Raw genomic sequence first — 11,201 nt, forward strand, 5'->3', positions numbered from 1 at the left:
TTGGCTATGATCAACCTTGAAAATGCCACCAAATGCAGCAAATAAGGTTCCTCTGAGGCCCGGTTATCTACGAGGCACAACGAATTTCCCTCTTGTCAGCTGTTGTCTTGTTAGGTTTTGATAAGCTATTCCATTTTTCCCAAGGTTTTTCTAGTAGAGGCTGCCAGATAAAAGCAGCTTCAGTCAAATCTGTGAGGATGTCAGGACGGTGTCTACGTTCACACAACGGAGGAATGTCTGATCTGATCCGATTGTTCCCCAGGCTCCTGCGGTCTGACCAGTTGCGTCGCGTTTTATCTCACGTTTACATCGTTGATGTGAGACGTGCATCAATCGTCTTGCACTAGAAGAAGACAGACTGGAAGTAAACAATGGCTTAAAACATCACGATTATAAAATTATCCTCGGTTTTTACCACTTGACACAGACAAAGAGTATTTTTATCCAGCCACCTTTGACTCTGAAGCACCAAATAAAACCTGGTGCACGCGATGTAGACTACTTCCTGAATGTACTAATATATCTAGATGTAAAAAAAATGTTGTTTTTCTGTGGGCATGTGAGGTTTGTTCGAGAACATTCAGTAAACAACGGCATCATGAGGACCAAAGAGCATAGACAGCAGAGAGGTCAGGGGGCAGGGTTAGGTTTTCAAACCTAACCGCATGAATCAATCAGTTCACAAAAAGGGGAAATCTCCCTGTCAGCTGTAACGTTCTAAAAATCGCAAGAAGAATCTAATAGAAATCTGATGTTTTATCACCGCTATCGCTGAGAGACAAACGGCCTCAGTGAGTCACGGCCACAGATCCACTCCACTGTTCATCCCCCATCATCCTCCTGCTGCACAGAGAGTCTGAGCAACTCGCTGCTGGTGGAAGCCTCACCATCAACCGTTCATGTCACTGATTCCTCTGAAGTTCTCCTCTCAGCAAACACACACGACTGAGCAGAGCGGCGACTTTCCATGGCAACCGGAAAACAGCGACAGCCAGAGGAAGGCATTGGAGAAAAGGCTGGGGGAAAAAAGATGGTAATAATAAAGTTCCAGTTTAAAGCCATGTAGGCCTTTCACTACTCATGACAGCAGTGAATGTGGTGGATCCAATTTAATCCAGAAGGGATGCAGAGTTGGGTGCCATTTTTACTGCACTGCGGCCTGATGGGGGGAAAATGAAGGAAAGGAGGAAAGAGAAAGGAACGAAGGGAGATAAAAGGAAAGGAAGAAGGAAAAGTTTGGTGTGAATGCAGGCGGTCAGGCCGGCAGGGCCAGCAGGGAGCGGCTGGGGAAGCAGAGAGGCGGAGAAGAGATGGAGGATTTAAAACTTAAGTTTTGTTTGATTTTATTTTAAGTTGTTTTATATAAAGTCAACAAAACGTCAAGAATTTTAAATTTTCAAAAACTCAATACTAAATCCAAATCAAACATGATATATATTTTTTTAATTCATCAGAATGATATACTTGAGTAAAATGGCGTCAATCTGACACCATGATAACCGAAAACTTCACTTTTTGGACAGCAAGCCACAAATGTAACGTTTATTTGACTCTTTTTGTTGTCATTTTTAGTCTCGACGGACCATCGCTACCTTGACCCAACCCGGCCTGCCTGGTCGCGCAGGTGTTTCATTGTCGCAGTGATCGATGCGAACGTGGCTGCGCGTAATTACGCATCGATAAGTCCGGACACTAAAAAGCTGCTGGTCTGAATCCCATCGGGGTGGTGGCGTGAACGCATCCGATGTGCTGCAGGATTCCTCCGGACACGAAGCTCCGCTTTTCTTTACACTCGATCCTAGAATCTGTCGTGCGCTCTTGGAACAGCCGCACTCCTCTCTCCTCCTCGGATCGGTTTGTTTTCTGTCTCCCTTTCCATTTCTCCCGCTCTCTGACTCACCCCCCACCCCCAACACACACACACACACACACACACACACGCACGCACACACACACACACACACACGCACGCACGTACCTCCAGCGGATAGGCAGCCCACCGCATCGCGCGCATAGAGGAGAAACAGAGAGAGAGAGAGAGAGAGAGAGACACGCCTTTTTCTCGGCTCCGCCGTCGGGTCGGTGGGCAGCGGGCTGCCGGTGATTGACCAGCTCCTCTCCCTGATCTGTCAGCCTGCTCGCCTTGGCGCCTCCCCTCTCCTCTATAAATGAACCAAGTCTATTCACTGCGCTCACTGCGCGCCTGCTGAAGTGAGAGGAACCGGAGGGGCTTCGCGGGATGTGTTGACAGACCAGAATTCCGCCTTTCGGGTTCGGTTCGCTTCGCGCTCGGTCTCCTGCAGCTTCCCGTCGTCGTCGCTGCCGTGTCAGAAGCGGCTCCTGCTCGGGTTTCTTATTGTTTCATTATCGCCGCTGCCTCCGCGCGAGAGCCGTCGGGTTATTTAAGATGAAGGCTGTTACTCCAGTCCACCCCCAGGACTCCTCCTCCTCCTCCTCCTCTTCATCCTCCTCCTCCTCCAGCAGCAGCAGCAGCAGCAGCCAGCTCTCCCTGCACTATCTGTCGAAGCAGAGCCTGAACATCGCCCGGTGCCGGATGGAAGAGGAGGATCTGTTCTGCTTGCAGTACGACATGAACGACTGCTACAGCCGCCTGAAGCGCCTGGTGCCCACCATTCCGCAGGACAAGAAAGTGAGTAAAGTGGAGATCCTCCAGCATGTCATAGACTACATCCTGGACCTGCAGCTGGCTCTGGAGACGCACCCTTCCCTGCAGAAGCAGCCGCCTCAGCGGACCTGCCCGCCGGCAGCCTCCAACCCCAACAGGACGCCGCTGACGGTGCTCAACATCGACCACCACCAGGTAAGCTGTGGGCCGTGGTGGGGAGGGGGGGGGAGGGTGGAGAGGGTATGGGGGGGGGGATCCGTCCGTCTCAGACAAAGCGCGTCATATACCGTTAGATGTCATTGTCCTTCCAGCGCTGCAGAAACAAACAGGAAGAGAGGAGAGAAAATTTTTCAGCGTCTGTTTATGAAAGCCTTAAAAAATATGAGCAGAAAAAAAAACACACACAACAAACAAAAAAAAAAAAAATTAAAAACAAGAAAAGAAAAACGTGGGCTCAAGATTGCACACTTGATTGCGGGGCTTTTCTGATTTGCATGATAATGACAGCGTGTCAGAGGCCCACCTCATCCCGGGATTGGTGAAGTGCCTCAGCCTGCAGTCCACTCCACTGCGCACAATAGGGCCAATTTGTCATTCAATAGGCTGGAGGAGAATTTATTACAGCACAGATAGCTGGTTAATACCAGACTCAACTGAATATCATGTGGGGATTTGCTTGGTTTAGGCCTGTTTATTATTTTTTTTAAATATATATATAACTCTTATTCTGAGAGATTCTTTGTTTTACATCATTTTCTTTCTTTTTTTCCCCTCCTCACTGTTTTTCCCAGAGAACATCAATAGTGAAAAAACCAGAGGACTCAGTTTTATGCCGCTGAGACGTTGATGCTGCATTTGGTAAGTGGACTTAAATCATATTAGATAAAAATATTTTTGTTCTTCTTCTTTTAAGGAAATTGATTTTAGTTTGTTTTATACAAATCATTTGAAATATAGAATATAGTTGAAAGTGATTAAAGGGGAAATATATTATAAACTCTGGGGTGAATATTGCATATTATGCACAGAAACAGACAATAAATACACATACAATGCATATAAACAACTGGGAACGTAGACTGCATACACAACAGTTATTACACACTTTCCAGGCCTTAATGTACTCTGGCAAATTTTAATGGAGGTGTATAAAAGAAAATATTTCAAATGGTTCAGTTTAGTTTTTTGGGATTCTGTAAATAATAAAGTGGATCCAAACCAAGGCCCAATAAGTCAGCAGCATTAGTGGGCTCTATGTGTGTGTGTGTGTGTGTGTGTGTGTGTGTGTGTGTGTGTGTGTGTGTGTGAATGGTGTAAAGCAGTGAAGCCAAGAGACGTCAGGTAAAAATAATAATTGTTAAACATGCAGTTGGCACCAGCCTCAGAGACAGCTGTGCTTTGCGCAATAACTGTCACCGGTGTAGCAATCTGAGGAGAACCGCGGGTTAAAGCCTCCGCTCGCTCGCCCTCTCTTTCATTCTCTGTCTGTCACACAAACACACACTTTCTCTCTCTCTCTCTCTCTCTCACTCCGCCCGCTGTTTCTCTCAATCTCAGCTCGCAGTTCTAGCTGTGGATGTGTTTTTTTTTAATTATTATTATTTCTTTACACACATCTGGGAAGGACCGGAGTGCATGTGGGTGTGCGTGCGTGCGTGTGTGTGTGTTCGGACCGGGCCAGCCTGGTTGCTGTTTGACCCGGTTTGTTTTGGGTTGTTGATCAAGCATGGCCTCTGTTTTGTCGTTGGCGCCAGTCAGTCTGGAGTTGTGCAGCTCACCCTCCCTTCCCTCTGCCTCTATTCATCCCCTCCACAGGTGTGCAGGCAGCGCAGAGCCGCTCCAAAAGTCAGCAAAGCTTCGCCAGGGATTCACACACCCAACTGGAGGCACAGTGTCACAAGAGGGGGGGAAGAACACACACACACGCACACACACACACACACACACACACACACACACACACACACACACCCGCTGAGAGGAAATAAACCCGAATAAAATCTTTTATTTTTTTTTTTTCAAATAATATTTTTCCTTCATACTGTTGATTCTGAGAAAGGGAAAAAAATGGACTCACCTCCTTCATACTATGTTTTTTTTTTTTTTTAAGTTTTTTAAATTCTAAAGGTGCGAAAGCATCAACTTCTCTCCGAGGTTCTTTCTTTCTTTTCCTTGTCAGAAACCGATTCGCAGAGCGAGGGATTGTGAATTGTGCCAGAGCGACTCCAGTTCAAAGCTTTACTAAACTGCGAAAAAAAAAAGAACAAAAAGAAGACGAAAAAAAAATCACTGAACACGTTCCTCACATCTATTGTTTAAAATAGATGACTTGTGTTTTGAAAAGGGACGCCGGTCCCTGGTACCTTAAACATGTTTGATATTGTAAAGAAGAACAATTCTGATTCGAGACAATTAAGCTTGTAAATACAGAGACACAAATGTTCTATTAAGGTATGTGGAAGGACTTATATGAGTAAATAGATTATTGTAATTATTATAAGATATTTTTTATTGAAAATCATTGTTTTTTTTTTTTGTTTGTTTCTTTGGTTGTTTTTTTTTTTTTTTTTTTTTTTTTTTTGCAGTTCTGTAAATATTGTGTTTCCACTTTTAGTGAATGAACGTGTTTTATGCTCTGCCGGTCATGTCCTCACCTGATGATATCATTAAACTCTTTGCGGTGTTTGAAATAGTTTGAAATGTAGCATGTCAGGCTCATCACAGAGATGCTGAATGTGCACTGAAGCAGCCCCCCCCCCCCACCACTCCCCCCGCCGCCCCCCCGCATCGTCCATCGACTTTTCTCCTCAGATCTTTTTATTGTCTGATTTGATTCTGTTCAGATGCTAAAATGAAACCTAAGAGCACTTCCAAGAGGAAAACAAAACGACAACAACAAAAAAACAACAAAAAAAAAAGAAAGAAAGAAAGAACCCCCCACCTGCCCCTCCCCCCTGCAGCTCACCGTCTCTTGAGTTTCTCCTTAAACAGTAAATGATTTACTTGAGGGAATCATTAAGCTTTTGGTTATAAATTGGTGGAATATTTTAACAAACAGGCGATGTGTCTACGTTGACCTGAAGTGATTGTTCTGCCGGCGGCCTTTAAACGAGGGGAGGAAAAAACTTTTAATGACGTTCAGCACTGAATTTACCTCACCACCCTCCTGCCAGTGCAAGAGGGCACTTGTACGCTTTGGTCTACTGCACTGTTGGACTTGACCACTGGCTTGTGAGGAGTTGTCGCAACAATTAAAATTTCCCAGAAGAACTGTGTCGTGTCATGTTTTTGTCCCATAATCTGGCGTTGACTGAGAGAAAGGCAGGGTAAAGTCCTTAGGTCAACATGTTGCTCTAATGTGATCTTTCAAACTTGCTTTTCAGGATCCAGAAATCCAGCCTTTTTGTTTTCCGACCCTTCCTTAAATTCCTTCTCACCAGGATTTACACAGAGCCGCTTCTGCTAACTGGGCATGAGGGAGCAGAAGGAATTCAGAGTGGCTCTTTTTAAAGGACTTAAATATCGAATGTTTACACAATTCAACGTCCATTTTTTAAAAGTTTATAATGGTTAGCTTAAAGTAACCGGTACATACCAAAAGCTGACGTTATTATGGAAAAACAGCAAAAACAATTCATCACGGAATGAAATATATAAGTCCAGGTAAAGGTTGTGAAAGGTTAAACCTGCTTTTAATGAGATATCCAGCTGTATTGTTGCCCCTCCCCCACCTGTTGTTGCCAGTCAGCTGGTTAATAAGCTTCAAGGAGAAAACATTTGTATGTTTGGAAATATTACTGATTGAGAAAAAAGACAGTCAGGGTGTGAAAACCAAAACTGATACGCTAGTTACTCTTGAACATGGATTGCAAATTGAAAGATATAAGCGGCCTGCCAGCAGGCAAGCTAGCATGACTATGAGAAAATCATCTTGTCCTCTATACACTGCAGTATAATGCATGTAAAATGTAATAGGTGTATGTCCTAAAAAAAATTTTAACTCTTAAGTGTCAGAATCAAGATAAAAATACAAATGTTCACAATGAACAGTTAAAACGATGTTATAGGTAACATTAATATTAGAAATACAATATTTTTTTAGCAGCAGTACTCCTAAAGTTAGGTAATCTTAGATGTTTAATTTCAAATCTTTAGCTTCTGGTGGTGGGAGCAACTGCTTTGTTTTCTGTAAATCTTTAATAGTTTATTAAAGGGGTAATACACAGAGCCTGGTAAAATAACTGGTCTTGGCAACGACACTGCAAAATTAAAATGGAGATGAAATCAGTGCTGCTTGAGGCTCAGTTTTATTTCACAGAAAAGAACATTGTGAACTGCTGAGACCTTAAACCGGCTCTTTAAACACGTTTTATGTGGAGAAACTTGATACAAGTGGAAAAGAAACCCAATCAGGCCGAGTGAAGCAAGTAGCCAATTGGAATTTTATCTGACTTTCTGCAAATATTTTTGCCTAAAATTATTCTGAGTTCACCTAAAACAGAGGCAGATTCGCGCTCCTTCTCCCGCTGATCGGTTTCAGCGCGGCGGACGCTTGGAAGGGCGACTGAAAGCAACGTGAACATGAGAAGTAAAGAAAAAAGGTGATAACTGCTTTAATTAAAGAAAAAGGAGGCAACTGGATGGACAACATGTGTTTACAGTTGGAACCAGATGGATTTTTTTCCTTTGCTGTATTTTTGGTATTGTGTAAATTTTAAGTGGGTGTTCATGCTTTCTCACATCTGTAAAAAGCAGCGAGGCAGGTTTCAGTGACTCCTTTCTACCTTTTCTCTACAAAAAGTCATGTGGCGTCGTTTAGCTACGTTACAGACAATCTCTCCTTCTCTCCTATCGGCAACACGTCAACATGGCCGATGGGGGTTAAAGAGGCCGCTTGACGCCAACAGGCTGTGGGAGCTCCAGCCACCTTTCAGAAACCTCCGCAAAAAAAAAAAAAAAAGAAACAGAAGGCCACCTGTGTGCGAGTGTGTGTATGTCTGTTTACAGCCCACAGTAAGAGAACCTGGCCTTGATGCCCTTGACAAGCACTGTCCTTGTGATGTGAAATGTGAGTGTGTGGCTGCCTGTGTGTGTGCGTGATAAAAGGTTAAAAAAGTGTGTTAAAGCACAGGTGGCCAGCTTGACAGTTGGACCTTCCTGATATGATTAAAGATATTCTGGTTCTCACGGAGGCCCGGCAGTTCAAACTGACTGCAGCACCGGTGCATTTCCACAGGAAAGGCCTCATCTAATGGAAGCCGGCTGACGCTCACCTGAGCTGAGGCTGCGCTTAAGTAGAGCGTGTTTTTCACAGACCGACTCGGATCGACACGCCACTCTGAAGAGGAGCTCTGCATATTGTCCTCCATATTGTTCAGAAAACACATGTTTCGAAAAGAGTTAGGGGGGAAAACCTTGGGTCAGACGGAGCTGGACCGAGGCACAAGCAAATGAAATCACTGCTTAAAGCGACCAGGGCAGCAGAGGAGCCTGCAAAATAAAAATCCACAAATTAATGAAATATTTCAGGATACATTTGTATTCATTATATTTGAATGAATTTACTTTTTAAATAATTAATTAGGCTTTGAGTGCAAACATATGAGGTGAAAGTTTGATAATTGATTCTTACATAAGAAGAGTTATAACTTAATGCTGCAACTAATTCACAGCAGAATGCAGTGAGAGCAAATGGAGATTTCGCAAGTTCTGCATTCAAAAACTGTCAAACTGAAATAGGTGTAAACCTTCTCCAATGCTGTGCCACACTTCAAAAAAAATAAGTGCAAAAAAAAAAGAAAAGATTAACATATCAAGTGAAGATGGCCACACTGTAAAAACAAAAAAAGTCAGTACATGTACGGTAAAAAACAATGAAATACCAAGTTACTGACAGTAATATCCAAAACAATTTATTACCGTAGAAAATACATGGAATTATAATAACTCAACAAACATATATTTCAAGTAATTTTCATAGTCATAAAATGTAGAAAACTCAGAAATATATTGTAAAAATATAAGTAATTATAAAATTCATAGAAAAATATTGTAATATTGACAGCTGTTAATTACCCTAAAATTAACGGTACTAATTGGTCGAAATGACAAATTTTGCTGACATTTATATCTACAATGAAAAACCGTGAACCAGACTGTAAAAGCGATTTTTACAAAGAATAGACTGCTGGTGTGACATGTAGGATTCTGAGTTAATAATGCCTTATATACACCAAACTGAAACCTCAAAGGTAGACCAGGAATTGAACTAGCGATCCTCCGATTGCAAGGCAAACTCCTACAGCCGATGCAACCATCATTTATGAGAGACTTTTATTGTTACCCCCTGCTGCTTGGATGAAGCTGAAGTCGGTTTCCAAATGCAACCTGCTTTCAATTTGGGAACTGGCTAAAGGGCGATTCCACCTAATATTACACTACCGTCAGCATCTTTAATTTACTCTAGCTAAAAAAAACTACATCACCTAGACTCTTAATACCTGGGCTACATAATTCTCAACTAATAGCAGATTTTTTAAAACCAAGTGTGGGATTTGTGAAACCTTTATCTGATTTGTGAAACTTCAATAATGAGCAGTTCTAGTGTGATCCAGAGGCATAAAAGTTGCGTAGCCGCCCCTCATTGAAGTTTTAAATATTATGCTATAATAGTCAAGAGAGCTGTTCGTTTTGTTATTGTGTCAAACAGCAGGGTTTACAGTTAATGTAGTAACTGTTATTTGTCATGTAGTTCACAGAGTTCTCTAGTTTGTATTTCTGCTTGATCCAGCAGCATCAGCAGCAAGATTCTTTTAAGTGATCCGGCAGCTGAGCGGCGGCTCTGGGCGTATTAACCGTGAACCAGACTCTATCAACAGTCCCAGTGCACTAACTAAAGCTTCATGGTGCTGAGAGCCCAGCAGGCCTGGTCCTTATCAGGACGTGGCTACTGTCTTTGAGATCAAGTTTCTGCTATTTTTGGGCGTTGAGGAGAAGAAGTAGAAGAACAACACAGGTGAGCTACTTTCACAGGTTTAACTGAAGTTAGATAACTTTAACCAACCGATAAAGAAATGTTCCTGTAATTTCCGAGCCATGCTGTTTGTGTACATGCACTGCAGCCAGACATTTTTGCTATGTGGAACATTTATTGCTAATTTTTCCAAACGCAACACTTCCATTAATGTTTCTGTATAGATATTATTTATACTGCGTTTGGTTAAAGTTATTGTTAACTTCAAATTATTGTGTCATTCCTGCACATCAAAAAAGGAGTTTCTCATTCCTTTGAGCAAGTTGCAAATGCTTTTATAGATCATGCGACTGGTTATGTGCACTTCTCTGCTTTTCCCCCCATTTTATTTTGCTTTTATCACGTTGATCAAAATGTGTCAAATGTATCTCTGTTGATTCGTCTCAACTTCCATTGAGTTTATCTTGTGTCATCTATCCTAATCACTGGTCAAAAAGTTTAAAAAAAAATCTAAAGAGGATCATGTTTCTGCCAAAAGGAAGAATGAAGATAGAAAATTTCCTGAAACAACAATTCTTCACCTGATGTTTATTTGTTTGTGTTTTTTGTCTGGTCGCAGAGATCATCACACCTGCCAACAACAAACAGGTTTAAGAAATTCTGGATTTTCAGTCAGAAATGATCACACCGCCTGGGTGAAGAACCAATCTCCATGTGCAAGTCAACAAGGGTGAACAAACATTTAAGCGAATGCTGAGTTTATATGATGTTCACATAGTGCATCATTCTAACTTTTGCTTTGTTTCTGTTTTCCAGCAGAGATGAAACACCATGGTTGATAAGGACTCTTGATGTACTTACATAATAAATCAGGGAATATGGAGGTTTCAGCAATTCAAATGTAATAATTCTAAAGATATTTTTAATGCCATCATGAACAAAATTCAAAACCCTTGAAAGAAAAAGCGTGGCGATCAGGGACGGTTGGCAGATCCTGCTGCATCACAATCAACTATCCCAAAAACTGTGAAACCTCGGAAATCTAATTGTGCCTTTGCCAACAGCGCTGTGCTTTTCACACAACATGGTTCTCTACAGCCTTAAACCCCCCGAGTGGCGAGTGGAAACATTTTGAACCTGGCCTGGGAAGGAATGGAAACAGAAGTGAGCCAGTGGCAAAGACAGACAGGCGATACATTGTCACTTACCCAGATACTCAAAAAACTCTAGCGAGTCATCCAGCTAACAATGGTGTATTAGCAGCTAGTCGCCTCATTCACATCAAGTTATACAACGACATCAAGATGTTTGCTGCCACTCAAACTTTTGCCTGACAGAAAAGTACCACAAGAAAAAACCTAAAGTAGTCCTGCCATGAAAAAAAAAGGTTTGACTGATAATGTATTTAAAGCCAAGTTGCATTTGAAAAAATAAGACAATTTTTTCTCTTTGTCATTCTTGTGTTTTTTTGTTTTTGTTTTTTCTTTCTTTAATTCCGGCAGACATGATTACCTGGTGCTTTCTCTTCCTGGTGTGTGGGCCCCTCGGCTGCAGATCGTGGGAAAGCATCACATCCTGTTTGATAAGAGCGTCCAAACCAAA

The 11,201-nt window shown here is 42.3% G+C and overlaps 1 protein-coding gene and 1 long non-coding RNA gene across 3 annotated transcripts; both read left to right on the forward strand.

Annotated features, from left to right (window-relative positions):
- The first annotated feature begins 2,052 nt into the window (after positions 1 to 2,052).
- On the forward strand, positions 2,053 to 5,402 carry id4 (inhibitor of DNA binding 4). The gene is made up of 3 exons (XM_055042287.1): positions 2,053 to 2,821; positions 3,418 to 3,484; positions 4,442 to 5,402. Exons 1-2 carry the CDS (start codon positions 2,408 to 2,410, stop codon positions 3,463 to 3,465), a joined length of 462 nt encoding a protein of 153 aa, XP_054898262.1. The 5' UTR covers positions 2,053 to 2,407; the 3' UTR covers positions 3,466 to 3,484; positions 4,442 to 5,402.
- Positions 5,403 to 9,986: 4,584 nt separating this feature from the next.
- LOC129367620 (uncharacterized) lies at positions 9,987 to 10,752 on the forward strand. 2 transcript variants are annotated; one of them, XR_008606729.1, is made up of 2 exons: positions 9,987 to 10,329; positions 10,416 to 10,752. It is a non-coding gene; the product is annotated as an uncharacterized LOC129367620 (long non-coding RNA). The 2 variants fall into 2 exon arrangements; XR_008606730.1 differs by having other exon boundaries at positions 10,419 to 10,752.
- Positions 10,753 to 11,201: the final 449 nt, after the last annotated feature.

This window comes from Poeciliopsis prolifica, unplaced genomic scaffold (genome assembly GCF_027474105.1).
Source record: "Poeciliopsis prolifica strain line A6 unplaced genomic scaffold, Auburn_PproV2 SCAFFOLD017, whole genome shotgun sequence".
Lineage (NCBI taxonomy): Eukaryota > Metazoa > Chordata > Actinopteri > Cyprinodontiformes > Poeciliidae > Poeciliopsis > Poeciliopsis prolifica.

Bases quoted from the DNA above. Each gene is read 5' to 3' on its own strand.
- id4 (XM_055042287.1), top strand. From the start codon at position 2,408: ATGAAGGCTGTTACTCCAGTCCACCCCCAGGACTCCTCCTCCTCCTCC. The intron at 2,822-3,417 runs GTAAGCTGTGGG...TGTTTTTCCCAG, and splicing joins TCAACATCGACCACCACCAG to AGAACATCAATAGTGAAAAA.